General features: G+C 42.1%; 1 protein-coding gene across 2 annotated transcripts; it reads right to left on the bottom strand.

Moving 5' to 3' along the window:
• Positions 1-14,738: 14,738 nt before the first annotated feature.
• Positions 14,739-25,844, bottom strand: LOC112445119 (transcription elongation factor A N-terminal and central domain-containing protein-like). Of its 2 annotated transcripts, XM_024988676.2 has the most exons (3): positions 25,787-25,844; positions 23,083-23,188; positions 14,739-16,242 (listed from the first exon to the last, which is right to left on the bottom strand). In XM_024988676.2, exon 3 carries the CDS (start codon positions 16,217-16,219, stop codon positions 15,086-15,088), a length of 1,134 nt encoding a protein of 377 aa, XP_024844444.1. In that variant the 5' UTR covers positions 16,220-16,242; positions 23,083-23,188; positions 25,787-25,844; the 3' UTR covers positions 14,739-15,085. The 2 variants fall into 2 exon arrangements, with proteins under 2 accessions (XP_024844444.1, XP_024844445.1); XM_024988677.2 differs by lacking the exons at positions 23,083-23,188; positions 25,787-25,844 and adding an exon at positions 22,334-22,643.
• Positions 25,845-26,100: the final 256 nt, after the last annotated feature.

Here is a 26,100-nt window from a genome sequence, read left to right as displayed (position 1 = left end):
TTGAATTATATAATTTTTTGTATAATTTGGACATTAATCTTTTATTAGATATACTGTTTGCAAGTATTTTTTTTTCCATTCAATAGGTTACCTTTTTGTTTTGTGTATTGTTTACTTTGGTGTGCAAAAGCTTTTTAGTTTGATATAGTCCCATTTATTTATTTTTGCTTTTCTTTCCCTTACCTGAAGAGACATATCGAAAGAAATATTAGAAGTCATGTCAAAGAGCTTACTGCCTATGTTCTTTTCTAGAAGTTTTATGGTTTCACGTCTTATATTTAAGTCTTTAAACCACTTTGAATATCTTTTTGTGCATGGTGTGAGAGAGTAGTCCAGTTTGATTCTTTTTGCACATAGCTGTCCACTTTTCCAACCACCATTTATTGAAGAGACTGTCTTTTCTCCATTGTATATTTGTGCTGCCTTTGTCATAGATTCATTACCTATACATGCGTGGGTTCATTTTTGGGTTCTCTATTCTGTTCTCTTGATCTATGTGTATGTTTTTATACCAGTACCATACTGTTTTGATGATTAGCTTTGGGGTATAGTTTGAAAACAGGGAGTGTGATATCTCCAGTTTCTTCTATTTTAGATTTTTTCTGTTTCCATATCAACTTTAGAATTATTCACTCTAGTTCTGTGAAGAATGCCATTGATAATTTGATAAGGATTTTGCATTGAATCTGTATATTGCCTTAGTCAGTGTGAACTTTTTTTTAAGAAAAAAATAACGTTTACTAGCTCCTTTACCCATTCCAGTGTTCTTGCCTTGAGAATCCCAGGGATGGGGGAGCCTGGTGGGCTGCCGTCTATGGGGTCGCACAGAGTTGGACATGACTGAAGCAACTTAGCAGCAGCAGCTCCTTTAATTGATTAATAGAGATGGAATCTTTTAGATGAGGCTTTATTCTAGGCTCTAAAGATATCTGTGACCCAGTTTTTGTTTTCATTTTTCCCCCCTCTCCATTTAAAACAAATTTTTTTTTAAATTGGAGGCTAATTGCTTTACAATGTTGTGTTGGATTCTGCCATACAACAGCGTGAATCAGCTGTTAGTATACATATATCCTCTCCCTCTTGAATCTTCCTCTCACCCCCCAGTATGGACTTTTTAACAATATTCATTCCTCCAATCCTTAAGTGGGTTTCCCTCATAGCTCAGTTTGTAAAGAATCTGCCTGCAATGCAGGAGACCCTGGTTTGATTCCTGGGTCTGGAAGATCCACTGGAGAAGGGATAGGCTACCTGCTCCAGTATTCTTGGGCTTTCCTTGTGGCTCAGCTGGTAAAGAATCCACCTGCAATGTGGGAAACCTGGGTTCAATCCCTGGGTTGGGAAGATCCCCTGGAGAAGGGAAAGTCTACCCACTCCAGTATTCTGGCCTGGAGAATTCCATGGACTGTATAGTCCATGGGGTTGCAAAGAGTCAGACACAACTGAGCAACTTTCACTTTCACTTTCCCTCTGTTTCTCTCATCCTTAATTTATTTCATTAGTGTCTGATAGTTTTAGATTTAGTCCTAGGCATTATTCTTTTTGATGTGATATGATATATTAATTTTATTTTATTTTTGATATACTAATTTTAAAATTAAATTTTATTATCTCTATTTGAACAAATTTGAGTGGGAGGGATATTTTGTATTATTAAATTTTAAAAAATATATTTGAGTTAAGTGGAAATAAATTGTGACCAAGAAAACTGGTTAGGGAATCTAAGTTGATAAAAGTAACATAGACTAGAGCAACAGCAACTTGGAATGTTTTAGTTAATAAATCTATGCCTCACAAATAAAATAAAACTTAAATATATGTATACATATGTATGTTTGTATTATATCTCAAATATTTCAACTAATATGTCAGATAGTTCTTATTGTAAAGGTTAAGATTAATTAAAAGATAATTTTTTAAAAGGTGAAATGATAAAGATATAAACACGTGTTAAAGATTTTCTTTAATTGCTGTGGAAACTAGGGAGATATGACAACTAGTTCAAAGGAGAAACCAAAGAACAGACACATATAAATCAGAAATGTTGAAATGAGCTTGCAAATGGAACCAAAACTGTCCTCTTCCACCATGAGGGAGGGAAGTCACTTGAATCTCCAGAAGACAGGATGTACATGTCTGTAGATATGAATGTTTTGCATTGTTTTATTAGTAACTTATAGCTTGCAACAAAACAGCTCAAAGACAATGAAAGGCTAGACTCAGAAAACCAGGAAGGGTATGATCTAAACAGTCTTTTCACTGAAGCATAAATGTTTCTCTACACCACCATGAGATAATACATGTTTTCCATTTACTATTTTTTAAATTGAAGTATAATTCATTTACAATGTTGTGTCCATCTCTATTGTACAGCATAGTGATTCAGTTATATATATATATATATATATATATATATATATATATATATTCAGTTTTGTATATATTTACATATATTCTTTTTCATATTCTTTTCCATTATTGTTTATTACAGGATACTGAATATAGCTCCCTGTGCTATAGAGTAGGACCTTGTTTTATATATAGTAACTTGTATCTGCAAATCCTGAACTCCTTTATACCTGTTCCCCTCCCTTTCCCCTTTGGTAACTAGAAGCTTGTTTTCTATGCCTATAAGTATCATTCTGTTTTATAAATAAGTTCATTTATGTCATATTTTAAATTCCACATGAAGTGGTATAATATGATATTTGTATCTCTCTGTCTGACTTACTTCCCTTAGTATGATAACCTGTAGGTCCAGATGGCATTGTTTTGTTCTTTGTTATGGCTGAGTAATATCCCATTGTATTATGTACTGCACCTTCTTTATCCATTCACCTGACTTTGGACATTTAGGTTGCTTTCATGTCTTGACTAGTGTAAATGTTGCTACTATGGACCTTAGGGTGTATGGATAGTACACGCTTTTGGACTGAGTTTTCTTTTTTTATAAATAACATTAAAAAAAAGAAATAACATTTTTTATTTGTTTATGTTTTGGCTGCAGTGGGTCTTTGTTGCTTTGCATGGGCTTTCTCTAGTTGCAGCGAGTGGTGGCTACCCTTTGTTGCGGTGTGCTGACTTCTCATTACGGTGGGTTCTCTTGTTGCATAGCACAGGCTCTTGGCACATGAACTCAGTAGTTGCGACATGCCTCCCCTAGAGCATGTGGGCTTCAGTAGTTGCAGTTCACAGGCCTGGTAGTTGGGGCTTGTGGGTTCTAGAGAGCGGGCTCAGTGGTTGTGGCATACAGGCTTCGTTGCTCCTCAGCATGTGGAATCTTCCCAGACTGGGGATCAAACCCATGTCCCCTGCATTGGCAGGTTAATTCTTTTCCACTGTGCCATAAAGGAAGTCCTAGACTGAGTTTTTTATTGGCGTGATTGTGTTTGGGATCTAACATAGCTGAAGAATAAAGCTTTAGAGGATTTATTATAGAAAATAGGAGGCTAAAGAAGACAACTTTTAAAGAATCTTTTTATGTTAGAAAGAATTAGCAGAATTCTTACATTTAATATTGGCATTGATTTGTCACTATGCACAAAATTAGGTCTACCAAATACATACCTCTTTGGTATTCAGTTCAGTCCCTCAGTCATGTCGACTCTTTGTGACTCCATGGACTGCAGCACACCAGGCCCACACCAGGCCTCTCTGTCCATCACCAATTACCATAGTTTACTCAAACTCATGTCCATCAAATCAGTGATGCCATACAACTATCTCATCCTCTGTCATCCCCTTCTCCACCCACCTTCAATCCTTCTCAGCATCAGGGTCTTTTCCAATGAGTCAGTTCTTTGCATCAGATGGCCAAAGTATTGGAGTTTCAGCTTCAGCATCAGTCCTTCCAATGAATATTCAGGACTGATCTCCTTTAGGATGGACTGTTTGGATCTCCTTGCAGTCCAAGGGGCTCTCAAGAGTCTTCGCCAACACCACAGTTCAAGAGCATCAATTCTTTGATGTTCAGCTTTCTTTGTAGTCCAACTCTCACATCCATACATGATTACTGGAAAAACCATAGCTTTGACTTGGCAACGTAATGTCTTTGTTGGCAAAGTACTGTCTCTGATTTTTAATATGCTGTCTAGGTTGGTCATAACTTTTCTTCCAAGGAGCAAGTGTCTTTTAATTTCATGGCTGTAGTAACCATCTGCAGTGATTTTGGAACCCAAAAGATAAAGTTTGTCACTGTTTCCATTGTGTCCCCATCTATTTGCCATGAAGTGATGGGACCAGATGCCATGATTTTGGTCTTCTGAATGTTGAGTTTTAAGTCAACTTTTTCACTCTCCTGTTTCACTTTCATCAAGAGGTTCTTTAGTTCTTCTTTGCTTTCTGCCTTAAGTGTGGTATCATCTGCATATCTGAGGTTATTGATATTTCTCCCAGAAATCTTGATTCCAGCTTGTGCTTCATCCAGCCTAGCATTTCTCATGATGTACACTGCATATAAGTTAAATTATCAGGGTGACAATATACAGCCTTGACGTACTTCTTTCCTGATTTGGAACCAGTCTGTTGTTCCATGTCCAGTTCTAACTGTTGCTTCCTGACCTGCATACAGATATCTCAGGAGGCAGGTCAAGTGGTCTGGTATTCCCATCTCTTTCAGAATTTTCCACAGTTTATTGTGATCCACACAGTCAAAGGCTTTGGCATAGTCAATAAAGCACAAATAGATGTTTTTCTGGAACTCTCTTGCTTTTTTGATGATCCAATGGATGTTGGCATGTATCATGTTAGTCCCTGTTTAAAGTCCCTCAATGGCTCCCAGAGCCCATAGGATGAAGTCCAAACCCTTCAGCCAGGCTCATGAAGCTCGTCAGCATGCTAGGCCAGTGGTTCTCACCAGGACAGTGTCACTTTCATGAGGGTGTTTTGAAAGTTCACAGTAGCTTTAAAGGTAAGCATGATGACTGGGGGCACTAATGTCAGTTAATGCTAGACATCCTGAACTTAATATCACCAACCCCAGGCATTGTGCCTGGCCCCAAATGGATACTCAACAAATTAATGTGTACATGTAACAGCTCTCACAGAATGTGGAATAAACTCTAGAAGCAAAGCAGGATGGATCTTAACCACAATGGATGAAAAAAATCCACTCATTTGTCTATCCATTGATTCTTGAGATCAAGATTCCTTTGATGAAGTTACCCCAACTTTGCCATTTCAAATACAGTCTTTGGGGACATAGATGATTTTTTTCCCACCCTCCTCCCAAACAAAGTGTTTGAATCGGGCAACTTTGGAGAAAGACAGTGAGGGATCCAGAACCCTTGAATCGGGCAACTTTGGAGAAAGACAGTGAGGGATCCAGAACCCTTTTGTTGTTGTTTAGTTGCTCAGTCATGTCTGACTCTTTTCTGACCCCTTGGACCATAGCCTGCCAGGTTCTACTGTCCATGGAATTTTCGAGGCAAGAATACTGGAGTGGGTTGCCATTTCCTTCTCCAGGGGATCTTCCTGACCCAGGGATCAAACCTGCATCTCCTGCATTGCAGGCAGATTCTTTACTGTCTAAGACACCTGAGATGGAGAAGGCAATGGCACCCCACTCCAGTGTTCTTAAGAGACATCAAGTGCTTTTTGGAGATGAGACTAATAGTTGTTCTAGCAGTGGACAAACGGACCTCCAGGAGCCTCAGTTTCAGAGGGCAACCAAATTAAATCAGCAGTCGAAAAGCTCCCAAATTAAACCCAAGAATATTACATTGGAAGCTTGACATTAGGATTCTGCAATTTCACAGTTTTAAAGATGTGAACCATGGTTTCTGTCTGTGGTCTCAGGTTCACGAGCTGGTATGCTCATTATCTGTGCAACATGCTTGGAAATGTCTCACGCTTGATTTTTCAGGAACTGCCCAGGGACCAGGTGTAATCACCTCCAGCACCCAGGTTACAGACAGCACGTTTACAGGATAGGCAAGGTGCTCGTAGCATAAGAGCGTGTCCACTGGTTATTTCCTGAGGTTTTATGACTTTTAGTAAAAACTGACTGCTTTATAGGGATTTCTAAGATAAGCACCCGTTGTTGTATTTTTTTAATTGAGACATCGTACCATAATTTAGGTGACCTAGAAGATTATATGCCTCTTAAATGTTGATTAGTGTATTAGTCATCAATTAACAATCATCAAGTGAATAAATCTTCAGCAGCATGCAATTTTTTCATCTTCAGCATCAGAATTTGGCATAAACCTTTTACTTTTATCTTGTATGCTGCTTCAAACTAATACTCTAAGTATCATTGACTTACAGTATTATTTTCAAGTGTACAACATAGTGATTCAGTATTTTTGTAGCTGACACACCATACAGAGTTCTTATAAAATATTGACTGTTTCCCTATGTGACCCCCATGCATTTTAATGCCATTTGGGCTTTGGGTCTATTTAGATGCTCTCAACCTGCTTTGTCCAATACAGTAAATACAGTAGTCACTAGCCCCATGTAGCTGTTGAGTACTTGAAACATAACCAGTCCAAGTTGTGATGTGCTGTGATTGCAAAATATACATTGGATTTTGAAGACTTTCTAATAAACAAAGAACATAAAGCATCTCACTAATCATTTCCTATTGAATACATGTTGATAATGTTGTGGATATACTGCATTAGATAAAATATATTACTAAAATTAATTCCACTTGTTTCTTTTATAGTTTAAACAATATGGCTGCTAGAATTATATTTCTATTGCATGCTGTTAGTCTAGAACACTTACTGATCTGAACTCCATCTCCAGCATTCCAGGTCCTGACACTGGTACCTTTCTGCCTTGGGCACATAAGATAAATATGCTATTAACTTTGCTGTTCTTGAGTTTGATGTGTGGAACAACTCCCTTCTTACATTTATGCAATATACATTTTTTTCTCTATTGAGTTCAAGTAACAATAATGTGAGCGATAAAGGAATTACTGAGTTCGTGTATTCATGGACAGAGGCCTGCTTTCTGCAGACTACACCCTGTTTGAGAATTGATTCTTCTCAGAATCCTGCTAAGGAAGTGCCTTTGTCACAATTTTCCACAAAATTAGTGGCTTAAAATAGCATAAATCTGGGATTTCCCTGGTGGTCTCATGGTTAGGACTCCCTGCTTCTATTGCTGAGGGCACAGGGAACTAAGATCAAATCAGTTCGATCCCTGGCTGGGGAACTAAGATCCCACAAGCCTTGCAGCATAGGGTAGGGGTGGGAGCAGGGATATACATTGATTTTTCTAGAGTTCTGGAGGTTGGAAGTCCAGAATTTGTCTTATGGGGCTAGAACTAAGCTGTTGGCAGGGTTTGTTCCTTCTGTAGGCTCCATGGGAGCATCCATTCCTTGTCTCTTAGACTTATACAGGCTCCAACAGTCCTTGGCTTGTAGGCACATCACTGCACCTCTTCTTCCTTTGTCCCTTTGCCTTTTCTCTCACTCTTAATCATGTTCTTTAAAGAACCCTGTGATTATACCTGGCCCACCCAGAAAATAAAGGGTGACCTCCCTGTCTTAAGATGCATAAGAGCACATATGAAATTTCCCTTTTGTTCCATAAGGTAACATTTTGAGGTTCCAGGGATTATGACATGACCAACTTTTGGGGGGTTCATTATTCAGCCTGCCACAGGAAGTCTGAGCTATGAGTCTGTTGTTCTTGGTTTTATGGATTGGATCTTATATTTAAACATGATTTTAATGATTTGTGAGTGGTTGGCATATCATTCCTTTCTTTATTCTTAAAACCAGGGTTTGAGGGAATATACCCAAAACTCAAGAGCTGAGTGTTTCTAGGAAATGGTGACCATGAAATGCCAAATTACAGTATAGAAATCATTTCTGATCAGTCTTGTTTCAATAGTTTCATTGGTTTAAAGGGTGTTAAAGTCCTATTTATATGTAATTTATGTACATAATCTAAGGTTATGTAAACATTAAAATGAATAAGTATATTATCTAGTCTTCATAAACCAGATTGGGATTCAGCTAATTTTGTTGAAACACTATGTGTCAACACTTTTTCAGTGTGATTTCAGCCAACTGTCTCATCAATCCTAAGAAATAAGTATTGGGTCTCTTTGACAGACAGTGGGATGGAGAAAATTGAAATTAGATGATTCCTCAAGAACTGAATTGGATTTGGTCTTCTGCTCTAACAACAGTGACATTCCAATATTTCAAATTTGTTTCTGAAGGAAAATTGAATACATAGAAGCTGACGTTCTTACAAAGTACTTTCTCACATGTTACCACCAATGAGCCTGTTGAGCTTGATGCTTGCCCAGCACCATCAAGGTATGTGTGTAGAGTAAGTGGGGACTTCCTGGTGTTCCATTCTCCCAAGCCTTTCCTCTCTAGGTTTCATTCTCTCAGAAACAGACTCTGAAACCAGAATTCAAGTGTGCATGGTTTATTTGGGAGGATGTCCCCAAAAGTGCTAGTTCTAGTAGGACAGAGAAGGGAAAGACATGTTATATAAATAAGTTACCATTGTGATTGAATTCTGCTGGGGAGTTCTAGAAGACAGTAGGGCCCAAGCCTTAGAATTATCCCCCATGAGGCACAGGAGCTGGGGTATCTGTGCTCCCAGCAGTCATTGGTGGAGGGCTTCGGAGGATGCCAAGTCTACGTGTTCAGCTTGCCATGCTCACAAGCAGCTCGGGCTCTGTGAGGAGCCCTGCATGTGTGGGTAAGGAATTTGAGCTTTGATCTGAGGGCAGTAGCGAGCAAAGCAGGGCATCGCTGGCTGAATTCTTTAACGATAACCCCATCATGACCAATTCATGCTCAGAATTATCACACAATTGCACAAAATAATTTTTAAGATAATGAGCAATAATTTAGTTTACCTGGCAGCATTTTTTCCACTAGTGTACAAAATAATAGTCCATAGTATCTCAGATTTAATGAATACAAATTAAAAATCAAAATACCAAAGCAGCAAATACCTTTATAAAGATCATCACCTTGTCCTTCAAGTTTTCCCTTTGTTCAATTTCTGGTCCCCACATATATTACAGTTATCTATTGCTATTCAACAAAATACTGCAAAGCTTAGTGGTTTAAAACAACATTTATTGTCTCACAGTTTCTGTGAATGGGAAATCCAGGAGCAGTGTACCTAACTGGGGCCTGGGGTTTTTCACCAGGTTACAGTTGAGTTGTTGGCCGAGGCTGCAGTCATCAAAAGGCTTGACTCCAACTGCAGGATCTTTCAAGATGGTGTGCTCACATGGCCATGGGCTCCTTGCCTTGTGGACCTCTCCATAAGAATACTTGAGTGTCCTTATGAGGTGTCAGCTCACTTCCTACATATCAAGAGTTACAAAAGAGAGAGAACAAAGGGGAAATTATAATGCCTCCTATGTCCTAATCTCAGAAGTTACTCTCCATCACTCCCACCATAATCTCTTCATCAGAAACCAGTCACTAAGTACAGTCCCACATCAGTGTTAGGTCCAACTGCTCAACACTCAAAAGCCAATACTTGAGAGGCAAGATTGGTGGCAGGAAGTTTGCTTTATTTCAGAGGACAGGGTGAACTCATGTCCAAAGGCCAACTTCTTACTGACAATCAGTAGGCATGAGTTTCAGGGGTGTATAGATGGAGGGAGGGGGCTACAAGTAGAAACAACATAGTCAACTCTGACAGTCCTATCTTGGAATTGATCGTGTGGTGGTCTGATCAGTGTTAATCTTGACTGTTTTAAGTACAGTTCATCTTCAGCTCCCAAGGTTGGTTTGTTCCCATTTCTTTGAGGCCAGTTCTCAGAACCCTGGCAGCTTATGTCATGACTACAGCCTGGTCATTGTATAGTTACATTCTTGCACATGGTGAAGGTTTTAGTATCTATGAAACAACTCAAAGGATATAGCTCAGAATATTATCTATAACTCTTGAGGACGAACTAAAGGTCCTTGACATTTCCTAATGACTAAACTATTATTATTATGGTTGGATAGCATCACCAACTCGATGGACATGAGTTTGAGCAAGCTCCGGGAATTGGTGATGGACAGGGAAGCTTGGTGTGCTGTAGTTCATGGGGTCACAGAGAGCTGGATATGACTGAGCAACTGAACTGAACTGAAACTATTATCATTGTGTCTCCTTTGCTTCTGCATTTTTTCACTTTACTGATTAAATTTTTCTACAGGCAAAAAGCAACAGACTTTCCTGCACCTGCCATTTCTCAGATTCCTTCAGCTTAAAATATTCACTATGCCAAAGTGTCAGATGAGGTAGCGTGTCCTCAGTCCTATCACCGAGGACTCCATCAACTATAAGGATGCAAGGAGTGCAGTCTTTGTGCACTCTTGCTAGAAACCAGTTAAATGACACTGGGGCCCCTGCCTCTGTCCTTGCTTCCCTCCTCATCTGCCTTCACACAGCAGCCAGAGAGATGCTTCTTGAGGTCATTCAAATTGCATTACTACCCACCCTCAGCTACCATAGCTTCCTATCAAGCTTGGCAAAAATTCCATAATCCTCATCATGACTCCCCAGGGTAGTCTCATGAGCTTGGCATCATGAGCCTGGCATCTCCTGGATCCTTCATCCCCTCATGAGCCTGGCGTCTCCTCGATCCTTCATCCCCTTCCTCCTACTGTGCCTCAGCTCTGACGGACTCTGCCTGTGCCCTGTCTGTGTCAGACACCCTCCCATCCTGGGGCCTTTGGACTTGCTGTCCTTGTAAAAATGATTTTAATGGAAATGAGAGCTCCTTTACCCCATGAGCACTTTAAAAGAAAACCCCTTTCTTTTCAAGAGATAAGCATAGGATGTAAAAGAACTCTTACCTATACTTGGAAAATGTAATGCTCTCTCATTGACTAAAAGAAAACAAAAACCAGTTACTATTTTCCTATCTATAGTTGCAACACTCACTGACAAAGGTGATAAAAAATGAAGAAGACATGCATACATATACATATGTCAGTTGCTCCCTTGTGTCCAACTCTTTGTGACCCCATGGACTGTAGCCTGCTAGGCTCCTCTATCCCTCCAACCATGGGATTCTCCAGGCAAGAATCCTGGAGTGGGTTGCCATTCCCTTCTCCAGGGGATCTTCCTGACCCAGGGATCAAACCTGGGTCTCCCACATTGCAGGCAGATTCTTTACCGTCTGAGTCAACAGGGAAGGCAATCAACTTAGAAAATGTAATGCTCTCTCACTGACTAAAAGAAAAGGAAAAAAAAAAAAAAAAACAGATTACGATTTTTCTATCTATAGTTACAACTCACTGACAAAGTTGATACAAAATAAGGAAGACAACTCAGATTTTTAGATCTTGGAGAATAAAGGAATTTCCATTTCAAGTGCTTCCATTCATTTGCACATTCAGTTTGCAAAATTCTGGTACAAATAAAAAGCACCAAAATAAAAAACAAACAAAATCCTACTCCCTAAAACACACCCAAAAGCCCCCAACCAAAAGACAAACTCTGATGTGAATGGATCACATGCGGGTTTCACATGCTGTGCTCTTTTCTAACCACTGAATAGTTTTGAAGACCACTCCAAGCAAGTCACATGAAACCACACTTGGTGAACCTTGAAGTTCTAGTTGGCTGTGCAGAGTTCTTTAAAAGACTGTTACATCACAATAGGCAGTGCTCGGAAGCCTCTGGGAGAAAGATAGCAAAACAGAATTCCTCCCAGAGAGCCTCAAGCTGCTTTCTTTAAAACCACTTGAAAACACAAATATATTTGCTTTGTGTGTTCTGCACATTTGGGGGAATTCTGTCATGAGGCAGGTAAACTGTATAGTCCATGAAGACTTCAGAGCTCTGCCAAAGGGTCTTAGAAGAGTAAAGAAAGAAGATCTGGTGAAAATGTGTAGGTTTGGAGGTAACTTACACACTATAGTGAAAACAATATATAGTAAAATTCTATGAAATTAAAAAAAAATCAGCTGTAATCACACAGAAGGACTGTTATATTTCAACATTATATAGGTTGGTTCGACACTGTTTACAAAAACTTCACGGAAGTGATTCCCTTTTCCTTGAGGAGACAAACATTGGGAGAGTCAAAGACCAAGGTAACAGACTTCCTCTGAGAGGTTGATGCCAGTTTTTACAAAAGCAGAATCGAACTTCGGACCTAAAGGGGTTTGGAGCATGCCACCCTCAAAATACAAGGGCAGAAAGATCATTGGAACTGAAAGCACACAAAAAATGGAAACACGGCTGAGCACTCTGCCCTCCCCCAACTGCCTGAAAGCAGACCCCAAATCCCCCTTGTGAATTCCCTACCAGGGAGAAGCACCCGATCACTGGAGGCAGCATGGAACAGAGAGGAGTCTACACAAACCATACTACACGACCCATATCGTCCATCATTTCCCCAGCTAAAGGATCTTCCCACAGCCTGCTGCCCCTAAAAGCCTACAGCCATTTTCCTTGGTATTAGGTGGAATTTCACTGAAATTTGTTGTCTCTGCTCTCATGGCTCAGATGGTAAAGCGTCTGCCTACAATGTTGGAGACCGGGGTTCGATCCTTGGGCCAGGAAGATCCCCTGGAGAAGGAAATGGCAACTCACTCCAGTACTCTTGCCTGGAAAATCCCATGGACAATGGAGGAGCCTGGCAGGCTACAGTCCATGGGGTCGCAAAGAGTGGGACATGACTGAGTGACTTCACTTTCTTGGTCCTTCTCTACAAATGGAAAATGCTGTCTAAGCCCAAGTTCTAATCATCCCTTTGAGTTACTCATCACTGAGTTTCTCCTACAGGTATAGGTGGTGCACGTGTAAATAAACTTGACTTCTCTCTGGTTCCTTTGTCTGTCTTTCCGCAGTTCTAATTTGCAGGGTCCCAGCTACAGAGTCTAGGGTTTTTTGTTTTTTTTTTACTCCCCTACAGATCTAAACACATGCCTTTGAGAACATGAAGACTCCCTAACATCAATAACCAAATGTCCTAAAGAGTTTATGTACTCTGGAGAAATTGTGTGGAGGAAAAACAATGTGTGACTCCTATGACTGAGCAAGAGGGCTGGAAACAAAATTCTACCTGGAATTAATAGGGGAACTTTCAGGGCTCCAGGGAGACCTGTAAAGTGGAAAGAGAAAAGAGAATGGAAAACAACAAAGCTCTCATCCGCCGATGTGGGAGCTTGAAGACACTATTCTTTTAGTTCCACATCTCCAGGGCTGTATTTCTCAGGAGTCAGTATGGAAGCCGTCTCAGACAGGGAACTGGAAGGAAGAAAATCTAGCCACAGTTCAAGTGTGAGTATTTACATTTGTGTTGCCGAGGTGAGCCACAGGACCTCTGTGGACATTTCCTCAACAGTGAAGTCTACAAAATAACACTTTTCTTAAAGGTGACAAAAGGATCAAGTGCAAGCCTTTGGAACTCTGATTGCAACTTCAAGTAACTTGAGGAAAGAAAACAGAAATGTTGATGCTGGGCTGCATCCCCATAGTAAAAAGTCAAAGTGTTAGTCGCTCAGTCATGTCTGACTCTTTGTGACCCCACAGACTGTAGCCCGCCAGGGCTCCTCTGTCCATGGGATTCTCCTGGTGAGAATACTGGGGTGGGTTGCCATTTCCTCCTCCAGGCATTCCACAGATCCAGATGTAATTGTCCCAGGGTGGTGGGTAGTCAAACTACCCCCCACAAAGCACAAAGAATGCTCAAACTACCACACAATTGCACTCATCTCACATGCTAGCAAAGTAATGCTCAAAATTCTCCAAGCCAGGCTTCAACAAAACGTGAACTGTGAACTTCCTGACGTTCAAGCTGGTTTTAGAAAAGGCAGAGGAACCAGAGATCAGATTGCCAACATCCGCTGGATCATGGATAAAGCAAGAGAGTTCCAGGAAAACATCTATTTCTGCTTTATTGACTATGCCAAAACCTTTGACTGTGTAGATTACAATAAACTCTGGAAAATTCTGAAAGAGAGGGGAATACCAGACCACCTGATCTGCCTCTTGAGAAATCTGTATGCAGATCAGGAAGCAACAGTTAGAACTGGACTTGGAACAGACTGGTTCCAAACAGGAAAAGGAGTACATCAAGGCTGTATATTGTCACCCTGCTTATTTAACTTATATGCAGTGTACATCATGAGAAATGCTGGGCTAGATGGAGCACAAGCTGGAATCAAGATTGCCGGAAGAAATATCAATAACCTCAGATATGCAGATGACACCACCCTTATGGTAGAAAGCAAAGAACTAAAGAGCCTCTTGATGAAAGTGAAAGAGGAGAGTGAAAAAGTTGGCTTAAAACTCAACATTCAGAAAACTAAGGTCATGGCATCCAGTCCCGTCACTTCATGGCAAATAGATGGGGCAACAGTGGAAACAGTGGCAGATTTTATTTTTGGGAGCTCCAAAATCACTGCAGATGGTGACTGAAGCCATAAAATTAAAAGATGCTTACTCCTTGGAAGGAAAGTTATGACCAACCTAGATAGCATATTCAAAAGCAGATACATTACTTTGCCAAAAAAGGTCCGTCTAGTCAAGGGTATGGTTTTTCCAGTGGTCATGTATGGATGTGAGAGTTGGACTATAAAGAAAGCTGAGTGTCGAAGAATTGATGCTTTTGAACTGTGGTGTTGGAGAAGACTCTTGAGAGTCCCTTGGATTGCAAGGAGATCCAACCAGTCCATCCTAAAGGTGATCAGTCTTGAGTGTTCATTGGAAGGACTGAAGTTGAAGGTGAAACTCCAATACTTTGGCCACCTGATGTGAAGAGCTGACTCATTTGAAAAGACCCTGATGCTGGGAAAGACTGAAGGCACGAGGAGAAGGGGACAACAGAGGATGAGATGGTTGGATGGCATCACTGACTCAATGGACATGAGTTTGAGTAAATTCCGGGAGTTGGTGATGGACAGGGAAGCCTGGCATGCTGCAGTTGATGGGGTCACAAAGAGTCAGACACCACGGAATGACTGAACTGAACTGAATCACTTTGCTATACACTTGAGACTAGTAAAACATTATAAATTAACTATACCTCAATTAAGAAAAAGAATAGTATGTATAAGATTTAAAAGACAAGCATAAAAAGGTGGTACAAATAAAAGACAGCACTTCAGTTATCTGCTGTTAAAAGAAGATTTATTTATAATCACAAGCACACCCACTTGCTATGATACCACTGCTCCCCACATTCATTGCAGATGACATAGGTCATCATTTCTTCATCTGGGCCTGCATTCCGCACCCAACTTGGAAGGAAGAGTGTCCCTCTGGGGATGACAGTGACCTGGCAGTTGAATTTCTCACAGCGCTCGCATTTTATTTTCCTTGTCGGCGTGCCCTCCACCACTTGGGGCAGGTAATGTTTCCGTAAGGCAGATTTCATGTAGGAGGCTCTCAACTGCTTCAGTTCCTGGCTGGCCATCTCCATGGCGGTCATTTCGGCAAATTCTCTTGGAGACATGGTCCCAGAGAGCAAGTTCTGCTGTAAGTGAGAATTGTGGGGCTTTTTTAGATTGGCCACTTTGCTGCGGATGCATGTTTTGTATTTTTGGAGGTTCTTGGGGTGAAGGGCAAAAACGTGTGCTTCGATTTCTTGTGCCAAGTTGGGCCACACGTGGGCTCTGGGCTGGCCTGGGGAGGAAGCAGTTAGAGCTTCGTACAGCAGCTCTGTGCATCTGGCTCTCACTGGCACTATGCGGTCCTGCTGCCCATTTGCTGCCAGGTCGGTGGATTGAGGGTCCCGGGCACTGAGAGGGACTGCCTTAGGCTCCACACTGCCGCAGCTGTCTTCCGGCACGATCGTTTCAACAGCTCCCGCCACATCTTGAGATGTGAACAGAGAATTATACCTGGAGCCACCCCGTACCTCCTCCTGATGTGGGTCAGGAGGAAGTACTCGATTTTCTTCTTGACTTCCACCCAGAGGAAATCGTTTAGGGCTGCCCTCTGGCTTGCAGAGAGTATCCTTATACAGCACTTTCCATTCTGACAGCAAACGCTTGGCTTTCTGCTTCAAAGCCCCCGTGGGGCAGTTTTTGAGGACTCTGTACACTGCCCTGACCACCCCTGTCTCCTGAAGGTGCTCTGGAGTCACATGCAGAGTTTCCAGCACAGTGAGGTGATGGCCGAGTTCCTCAAAACTCCTTTGAGACATCAGCTGCTTGATAAGGGAAACTCTGGCCGTTATCTGGTTCTTGTCAGACATGGTTAGAGCTGCCAAGAAAAAAGGGCTTTCCATGTTCTCAAGCTTGTGTTTGCCGGGCGCAGGTCCGTCATACATGCACTGTGCTCTCTGCCAGTTACCTAGGTAGAGAAAAAGAAGAAGAAAGTCGCTCAGTCTTGTCTGACTCTTTGTGACCCCAGAGATTATACAGTCCATGGAATTCTTCAGGCCAGAATACTGAAGTGGGTAGCCTTTCCCTTCTCCAGGGGATCTTCCCAAGCCAGGGATAGAACTCAGGTATTCCGCATTGCAGGCGGATTATTTACCATCTGAGCCAGGCAGAGAAAGAGTTAGGTAATAAAAGTGGGTGTGACATGTTAGAAAATGCAATCTGCATTGCAGTATGATTCAGTCTCAAAAGTCTGAGTCTCAGTAGTTAAAACAACAACAACAACAACAAAATCAGCGGCTCTGTAAATAGCCTCTGCATTAACAATCGCTTAAAGGAGGCTTGCTGAAAGAGCTGCTGTAACTTTCTCATCTCTACTTTTACAAATGAATGCCCTTTCCAGATCAAGATTAGTCAACTCCTTTGTGTGGAATTTGGTGGTTATGTTGGGAATGAAAACATGCCAGTGTCAGCATCCATGGGGAAAGGCTGAGGAGGCCAGACTATTTCCCCCTGTGTTCAGCTATTTAAACTGAAGTCCTTGCTGATTTTATAGTTTTACTTTTTTAAATATATAGCTTTTATTGGCTGTACTGTGGCTTGTGGGATCTTAGTTCTCCCATCAGGGGCTGAACCTAAATTCTTAAAAAGATGGTAATACCAGACCACCCGACCTGCCTCCTGAGAAATCTGTATGCACGTCAAGAAGCAACATATAGAACTGGACATGGAACAACACAGGTTCCAAATCAGGAAAAGAGTACGTCAAGGCTGTATATTGTCACCCTGCTTATTTAACTTATATGCAGAGCACATCATGAGAAACGCTGGGCTGGAGGAAGAACAAGCTGGAATCAAGATTGCTGGGAGAAATATCAATAACCTCAAATATGCAGATGACACCACCCTTATGGCAGAAAGCGAAGAAGAACTCAAGAGCCTCTTTATGAAAGTGAAAGAGGAGAGTCGAAAAAGTTGGCTTAAAACTCAACATTCAGAAAACCAAGATCATGGCATCTGGTCCCATCACTTCATGGCAAACAGAAGGGGAAACAGTGGCAGACTTTTATTTTTTGGGGTTCCAAAATCACTGCAGATGGTGACTGCAGTCATGAAATTAAAAGACACTTGCTCCTTGGAAGAAAAGTTATGAACAACCTAGACAGCATATTAAAAAGCAGAGACATTACTTTGCCAACAAATGTCCATCTGGTCAAGGCTATGGTTTTCCAGTAGTCATGTATGGATGTGAGAACTGGAATATAAACAAAGCTGAGCACCAAAGAATGATGCTTTTGAACTGTGGTGTTGGAGAAGACTCTTGGGAGTCCCTTGGACTGCAAGGAGATCCAACCAGTCCATCATAAAGGAAATCAGTCCTGAATATTCATTGGAAGGACTGATGCTGAAGCTGAAACTCCAATACTTTGGCCACCTGATGCGAAGAATTGACTCACTGGAAAAAACTCTGATGCTGGGAAAGATTGAAGGCGGGAGGAGAAGAGGACAGCAGAGGATGAGATGGTTGGATGGCATCACTGACTCAATGGACATGAGTTTGAGTAAACTCCAGGAGCTGGTCATGGACAGGGAGTACTGGCATGCTGCAGTCCATGGGGTCGCAAAGAGTTGGACATGACTGAGCGACTGAACTGACTATGGCTTGTGGGATCTTAGTTCTCTGATCAGGGGCTGAACCCGGGTTCCCTAGAGTTGAAGCATGGAGTTCTAACTGCTGGACTGCCAGGGATTTCCCTGATTTTATAGTCTTGAAGTAGGACTTTTCTGAATATAAAAGCATGAAAAACAGAGCCAAAATCAGATGGTGTTCAGAAGTCCCAAGGAATCTACAGAATGATGAAACACCACAGGTTGGGAGGCAGCTGGACACAGGTCAGATGGGCCCCAACAGTCAACAGGCCATGCGGTGCTGACGTCTACGTCTTCTGAACATCGGGGTCAAGGTTCTGACTCTGCAATCCAGAGGGTTTGGGACTTTGGACTAACGGGTCCCTAGGCCAGAGTTTCGTTCCATTTCCTTTCTCCGCCCTCCCACCACCACTTGTAGGTGTAAAAAGCTGGTTATGTCTGTGTGAACCTCATCCCGAGGAGGCAAAAGTTCACTTTATCTAACCCATCTCTTTGTCTCTCCACCTAATGCACACAACCTTGCCTACAAAACACCCTTGGATCGGTATCTGCCTGTTTGGTCTAAATGTGAACATAAGCATTTTGATGGCAGGGATATCATCTTTTCCAGACTCCATGGACTCTTGTTTTACAGCACGTGATACTAAATAACAATCACCAAAGACACACAGGTTCACCACACTGAAGTGATTATAGAGATAGTTAATGCAGTCTTCCCAGACACCACCTGACAAGTGCTGTAAAGCTTAAGGTCCTTTTAGTCAGCAATTCTATTTCTAAAAATTTACTTTAAGGAAATGAGAGATGTGCAGTTTGTAAGAATTTTCTGCAAACTTAGAAGAAACGATGAGGTTCCAAATGGTTAGGCTTGCACACGAACATTCATAGCAGCATGGCTTGTAACAGACAAAAAGTGGAAACAATCCAAATGTCTATCAACTGAGGAATCGAGAAACAAACCCTAATATATCCATACAATGGGATGTTGTCAATAAAATGAAATTCTGATACAGACAACATGGATGAGCCTTCAAAGCTTTATGCTAAATTGAAGACACAGAAGACCACATATTGTATGATTTCATTTACATGAGATGTCCAGAATACACAAATCTAGAGACAGAATGTAAATTCATGGTGGATGAGGGCTGGGATGGAGGGAATTGGGGAACCAGTGGGGTGGAATGAAGAGGCGGTGGCTATTAATGTGTACACAGCTTTTCTTGGGGGAGGTACATAGTCTTCTCTCAAATTGACTGTGGTAACCACTGCACAGCTGTGAATATGATTTAAAAAAAACCCCTAAACTGTATACTTAAACTAGGTGAGCTTATGGTATAAATAGTGTATCTGAACAAAGCTGTTATTTAAAAACAACATCGAGGGAATGCCTTTGCAGTCCAGTGGTTAGGACTCAGTAGTCTCACTGCTGAGGGCCTGGGTTCAATCCCTGTTCGGGGGACCAAGATCCCATAAGCTGTGCAGTGTGACCAAAAAAAAGAAAAAAGCTAAAAATTAATAAAAATAAAAACAACATCTAATTCCATTTATTTTTATCTTTACTATTTTTTTCTGGTCGTGCTGCACAGCTTGTGGGATCTAAAGTCTGATCCAAACTTTATTTACAAATCACGTGTGAAGAGAAAAGACTGAAAATAGATACAAAAATTTCCTGACAGTGTTACTTTCTGAATGGCAAGATCTTAAGTGATTTTTTTTGTTCTTTTACTCTTTTTTTATATTTTCTATTGATGTATACACATGCACTGATTTCCTAACCAGAAAAGTTATGGGTCTATTACAATTTCACAATAAACCCTATATGTTCCAGAGATTTGCTTACTAAAAAATGCCATGGTTCATGGATCATCCCAGTCCTACTGCCCCTTGGAATCAGGACACCAGAAGGGAAGCGCCTCACCTCACCTGTGACTGCATTCATATCGGCTCTTACCTTCCTCAGAAGCCCACTGCTGCATTGCAAACAGTTCAGTCTCCCCTCAAACCTGATCCCCAAATAGGAACAGGTGATCACCCACAGCCACAACTCTGAGGTTCCTACTGGTTTTCCCCATTGCATAGTGCACATGATCAAGGTTCTGGGTCTTGTATTTTTACCACCTGGTGGTCTTTTTTATTTATTATTCTTTTTTAAAGTCAGTTAACAAGAACTCAATGGGCCACTGATTCTGGATTGTAAGTGGTATTGTCTAATTATCGAGAACTGGTACTTCAAGATCCTTGTTTTTCCTTTTTGAATTCCATTTCTTTTTCTGAATGATCAGAATGAAGATCTATGTATTGATTAATTTTTTTGTACATAAAGTTTTATTGGAACACAATCCTACCCATTTACTTATATATTGTTCCTTTTAAAATTTTATTGTAGTTGATTTACAATGTTGTGTTAATTTCTGCTGTATAACAAAGTGATTCAGTTATACATGAATATTCTTTTTCATATTCTTTTCCATGATGGCTTATCACAGGATGTTGAATATAGTTCCCTGCGCTCTACAGTAAGACCTTGTTGTTTATCCATTTGTATACAGCAGTTTGCATCTGCTAATCCCAAACTCCCAATCCTTCCCTCCCTCACCCTGTCCTCCTGGCAACCCCAGTCTGTTCTCTATGTCTGTGAGTCTGTTTCTGTTTCATAGATAGGTTCATTTATGTCACTGTCATATTTTAGATTCCATAGATAAGTGATATCATATAGTATTTGCATTTCTATTTCTGACTTATTCACTTAGTATGATAATCTCTAGGTCCATCCATGTTGCTGTAAATGTCATTATTTCATTGAAATCCACTGCAACAGTAGAAAGGGTCTTCCTAATAATCAAAGGCCCAGTCAACAAAGAGCAGGCAAGACAGCACAGAAAAATTAAAAATACACATCCTCACTTGCTGACTTCTGCTCTCAGCACTGTCCGCTTGAGATCTCGGGACCTGGAGGAAGTCAAGCAAGGGAGTCACGACGGTCCGGTCACAAGGAGCTCAGGGCACTTGAACCCTCCCCCATGTGTGGGAACGTTTCCTAGCAAGGACTCAGTCTCCTCACGTTCTACACTCATTCTGTACATATCGTTACCTGAGAAAGCAGGATTGAACTGGGCTGGATGTCAGCAAGGGGGTTAATAAGACACTGGTCTAGAGTTCCCCCAAGGAGGTTAGGCAATCTTTAACTCAGGTCGAATTTCTCAATGAAAGGTCAGAGCTTTAAGGAGATTCTGAAGGCAAGTTAATAGTAGCTTCAGGGCTTCAGGGAGATGGAAGCATTGTTTGTTGAAACTTTCTTTACTCATGGAAATCTACAGAACTTAAAGGTTTCATATATATAAGCACTCTGCTCTTCATTTCATAACCCTTTTATTTACTGTTCCTCTACATTTAAAATTTTTTAATTGTGGTAAAAATGCACATATAATTTATCATCTTAACCATTTTGACATGGATGGTTCATTAAGTACACTGACACTATTGTGCAACCAGCTTTTGGAATGCTAGTTGTCTTGCAAAACAAACTGCACCTATTCAACAGCTCTCCACTTCTTTTCTACCCTGCACTCCCTAGTAACCATCATTCTACAGTCTGAGTTTGACTACTTTAGATACCTCATATAAGTGGAATCATACAGTATCTGCTTTTCTGTGTCAGGCTTATTTCGCACAGCATAATGCTCTCAAGGTTCATCCACATCGGAGTGTCTGTCAGAATTTCCCTCCTTTCAAGGCTAGATAATATTCCACTGGGTGGGTAGACCACATTGTGTTATACATCCATCTGCCGATGGACACTTGAATTGCTTCCATCTTTGGGCTCTTGTCAAGAATGCTGCCATGAACATGAATGCATAAATATCTTTCTGCTTTCAATTCTGTCGGGTATATACCCAAAAGTGGGGTTGCTGGATCATATAGGCATTCTATTTTTAATTTTTCAAGAAACTGCCATGTATATATTTTTTTGGAGGAGAAAGTGGCTTTATTACTTTTCCAGGCAAACAGGGAACACAGTAGGCTAGTACCTCAAGAACTGTGCACCTCTCTTCCATATTTTCTGCAGCATTTCAATGATGTCAAACTTTCTGTTCTCCCGGTAGGACAGTCATGTTGATATAAAGCAATTTACTGCCTTAGGAGGCTATAGTATGTAAGCAACTGGGATATAAAATTTTGAGAACTGCCATAAAAAGATGAAGTAGGCTGTGTGTCCAGTTTAGAGTTCTACACAGTTCACTGAATAAATATCTGCTATGTATCTCGTACACAATAGATGCTGAACCTATTGAGATACTCTCTGCCATAAAGGAGCTGACAGCCCAGCAGAACACAGACAAGAAACTGGCAAATACAAGGACAGACACCGCTGCTAAGGGGCACACGTAGGAGGGATACACAAACCAAACCTCTACTTCCTGCTATCTGGCCGGCTCCAGTTCTTCACTGCTTTCACTCTACGCATGACATTTTGTTAGAGGGATCATCTTCTAGTAGAGATTTCAGCAAAAGGCCCCCTCCTTTTCTTGCTTAAGGCCCTGCAGAGGTTCCCCTCTGCTCTCAGGATGGAGCCCAAGGTCCCTGGCCAGTAGTGAAAAGCCCCTTTCCAGCCTCATTTGTGATCTGACTGAATCACTGGCAGGCACTTGCATCCCACAGCTCAATGCCTTTGCTCCACTAGCTCTCTGAGCCTGTGTGTGGTTTTCACTCCTGCCTGCCAATCCGTGTCATCTGGAGAACTTACACAGCCAAAACAAAAACAATGCCAGGGCCTCACCCCAGACAGAATGAACTGGAATCTCTGCGGGCAGGCCTGGGCACGCTGCTGCTCTCCAGGTGACTGTGATCTAAACCAGAGCCATCACCATGGCCCTGAGCACACAGGCACAACTCCTCTCCCACAGCAGGACCGACCCAGCTCATGGGCCTCGACCCAAAGGCAGTTCCCGACCTGCTCCTGGGCTGAATGCACACCACCTCTCTGACTTCACATTCTGCTGGAGGGAGCCTCATTAAATTGTGAAATGTTTAAAACAAAAAACAAAAAACCTGCTGTGCACAACTCGCCTGAAAACCTTCTCTACAAATTCCAACCAGAGACTGCAATGTTTTCAGTGTCACTGTGTACCCAGTCCCCTGCATTCATTCCTGCACTTACCTCCTAACAGCAGAAAGCACTGCACGTGGAGAAAGTCTGTGTGCTATAGACGCTCATCTCCATCTTCACAGGTACAGGGCTACCACCATCTTACAGAGGAGGAAACCTGTTAAGAACATCAAATATTTGTACATTTTTTCCCCATGGTGCATATCACACTAAAGAGGAGGGTGAAAAAGCTGGCTTAAAACTCAACATTCAAAAAACGAAGATCACGGCACCTGGTCCCATCACTTCATGGCAAATAAATGGGAAACAATGGAAACAGTAAGAGATTTTATTTTCTTGGGCTCCAAAACCGCTGCAGATGGTGACTGCAGTCATGAAATTAAAAGACACTTGCTCCTCGGAAGAAAAGCTATGACAAACATAAATAGCATATTAAAAAGCACAGACATAACTTTGCCAACAAAGGTCCATCTCGTCAAAGCTATCATTTTTCCAGTAGTCATGTACGGATATGAGAGTTGGACCATAAAGAAAGCTGAGCGGTGAAGAACTGACGCTTTTGAACTGGGGCACTGGAAAATATTCTTGAGAGTCCTTTGGACTGCAAGGAGATAAAACCAGTCCACCCTAAAGGAAATCAATCCTGAATATTCATTGGAAGGACTGATGCTGAAGCTGAAGCTCCAATACTTTGGCCACCTGATGCAAAGAATTGACTCATTGGAAAAGGCCCTGATGCTGGGAGAGACTGAAATCAGGAGAAGGGGATGACAAAGGAGGCATCATGGATTTGATGGGCATGAGTTTGATCAAGCTCTGGGAGTTAGTGATAGACAAGGAAACCTGGTGTGCTGCAGTCCATGGGGTCGCAAAGAGTCAGACATGACTGAGTGACTGAACTGAATTGAATCACACTAAATAATTTTTTCTTGTCTGCTTTCCCTACAAGACCACAGAAGAATGATGTCTGTTTTACTCACTGATACACACCTGGCAAACGCCTGGCCAGGGCTCACTATTACTCAACAAATTCTCCCCTCTCTGCTAGTGAGCATCATCCTTTGCACCACAGACTGGTTTGCTTGTATCCACTGTGCCTAAGCCCCTCAGCTTCTTCCATGGGAAACCAACCTAATCTCAATTTTAGTTTAGAAAATAATTTTAAAATAGTCTAGTTTAAAAAAAAAAAAAGCAGCACAGTGCCTCCTGTGGGCTAATCAGGTACTCAGGAGTCAAGTCATTTGGGGATAAGGAAAGACTAGAAGGTACAGTTCCCAGAAGTATGATGAGTATGTTGGGGGTGGAGGGAGAATGCAATATCATAGGATTAATACGAGAATTAAAAGGGATAGTCCTTACAAAGTTCTTGGAACTATGTCACACACTAAGCCCAACTGAGGATTATACAGCAATGAAGAGGAATAATATATATTCATTATATATAAAATGAAGAGATTTACACGTATCTACCATACCTGACATTGTTCTAGAACAGAGGTTCAGCAAATTTTTTCTATAAAAGGCCAGATGGTAAATACTTTCGGCTTTGTAGTCCATCCAGCTTCTGTATGGACTACTCAGCTCCACTGTTCTTGTAGCAGGAACAGCAGCCACAGACAATAAATATTGTGTTAGTGGGTGGTTCAGACGGTAAAGAATCTGCCTGCAATGCGGGAGACCCAGGTTGAATCCCTAGGTTGGGAAGATCCCCTGGAGATGGAAATGGCAACCCACTCCAGTATTCTTGCCTAGAGAATTCCATGGACAGAAGAGCCTGGTGGTCTACACTCCATGGGGTCCCAAAGAGTCAGACACACCAGCCACAGACAATATATAAATGAACGGATAGGCTTTGCTACAATAAATCTCTTTTTTAAAGGCAGAAAGACTGGATTTGGTTGCAGCCAGTGCTGTCCAACAGCAGTATAACAGCAAGCCAGACAAAGAATTTAAAAATCTCTAGTGGCCACAGAAAAAAATATAAACAGGTGAAATTAGTAATAAAGTGAAGTCACTCAGTCCTGTCCGACTCTCTGTGACCCCATGGACTTAGCTACCAGGCTCCTCCCTCCATGAGATTCTCCAGGCAAGACTACTGGAGTGGGTTGCCCTTTCCTTCTCCAGGGGGTCTTCCTGACCCAGGGATCGAACCCAGGATCTCCGGCATTCCAGGCAAACGCTTTAACCTCTGAGCCACCAGGGAAGGCCAAAAGCTGGTAACAAAGCAGCAATAACCTAGACGAGTTTAGACTTTAGATCTAAAGAAAAAATGTAAATTTCTAGTCAAAACCCAGGTACACCTCTCTGGCTATACAGGCAGCCTCTTCCTCTACGGTGAGAAATGATGCTGTCAGGAGCGTCGCAGTTTCTGAAGTGGCACAATACCGCTCTAGCGCCCTTCCGCTTTATGATGACCAATAGCAAATGTGCAGCGAGCAGAAGGGACGAGGGGAAGGGACTGGCACAAGGGCCCACTCTGGCCTGGGTTCGGGTTCCAGTGGGTGGGGTGGAGCGACAAGCAAAGTCGGCTGCAAGACTTCCAAGGGTGACAGCCTGGCACCTAGCATGCAGGGAGTGGCGGCCCTGAGGGATCTACCCACGCTCGGCTGGAGCAGAGGGGAAGGCGAAAGCACGTCCGGGTCTACCGGCCCCAGCACACTGAGAGCCTCCCCAAGCTGGGTGGGCTTCCACTGGGACCAACTGGGTCGCCTGTGTGCAGCCAAAGAGACATTAGTGAAACCTCAACACCGCTCACCGAGAAGCAAGGGCGAAACCCGGAAGTCCTCGGTGTCCTCGGTGCCCGAGAGGGCTTCGGTCCCAGGGCGGGACCACGGAAGCTCAACCAATCATCCCTCAGACTGGAGAACAAGGCCCGGGACTCAACGCATGCGTGCTAGGAAAGTGGCGTCTGCACAGAGCGATCGGCCCCGCAAGAGGCCGTCAAGAGGCCGGCCCCACCCCCACCCCCCGCAGCTCCCAAAATCTGGTCCTGGTCTGGAGCCAGCAATCTGCAGCCAGCCACGAATTGAAAAAAATAAAAAGAAATAAACAAACATCCCCACTGTTGCT

This window comes from Bos taurus, chromosome X, assembly GCF_002263795.3.
Source record: "Bos taurus isolate L1 Dominette 01449 registration number 42190680 breed Hereford chromosome X, ARS-UCD2.0, whole genome shotgun sequence".
NCBI classification, from domain to species: Eukaryota; Metazoa; Chordata; class Mammalia; order Artiodactyla; family Bovidae; genus Bos; species Bos taurus.
Note: the sequence above shows the minus strand (reverse complement) of the source record. Positions and strands in the feature narration are given on the sequence as shown.

Bases quoted from the DNA above. Each gene is read 5' to 3' on its own strand.
- LOC112445119 (XM_024988676.2), bottom strand. From the start codon at position 16,219: ATGTATGACGGACCTGCGCCCGGCAAACACAAGCTTGAGAACATGGAA.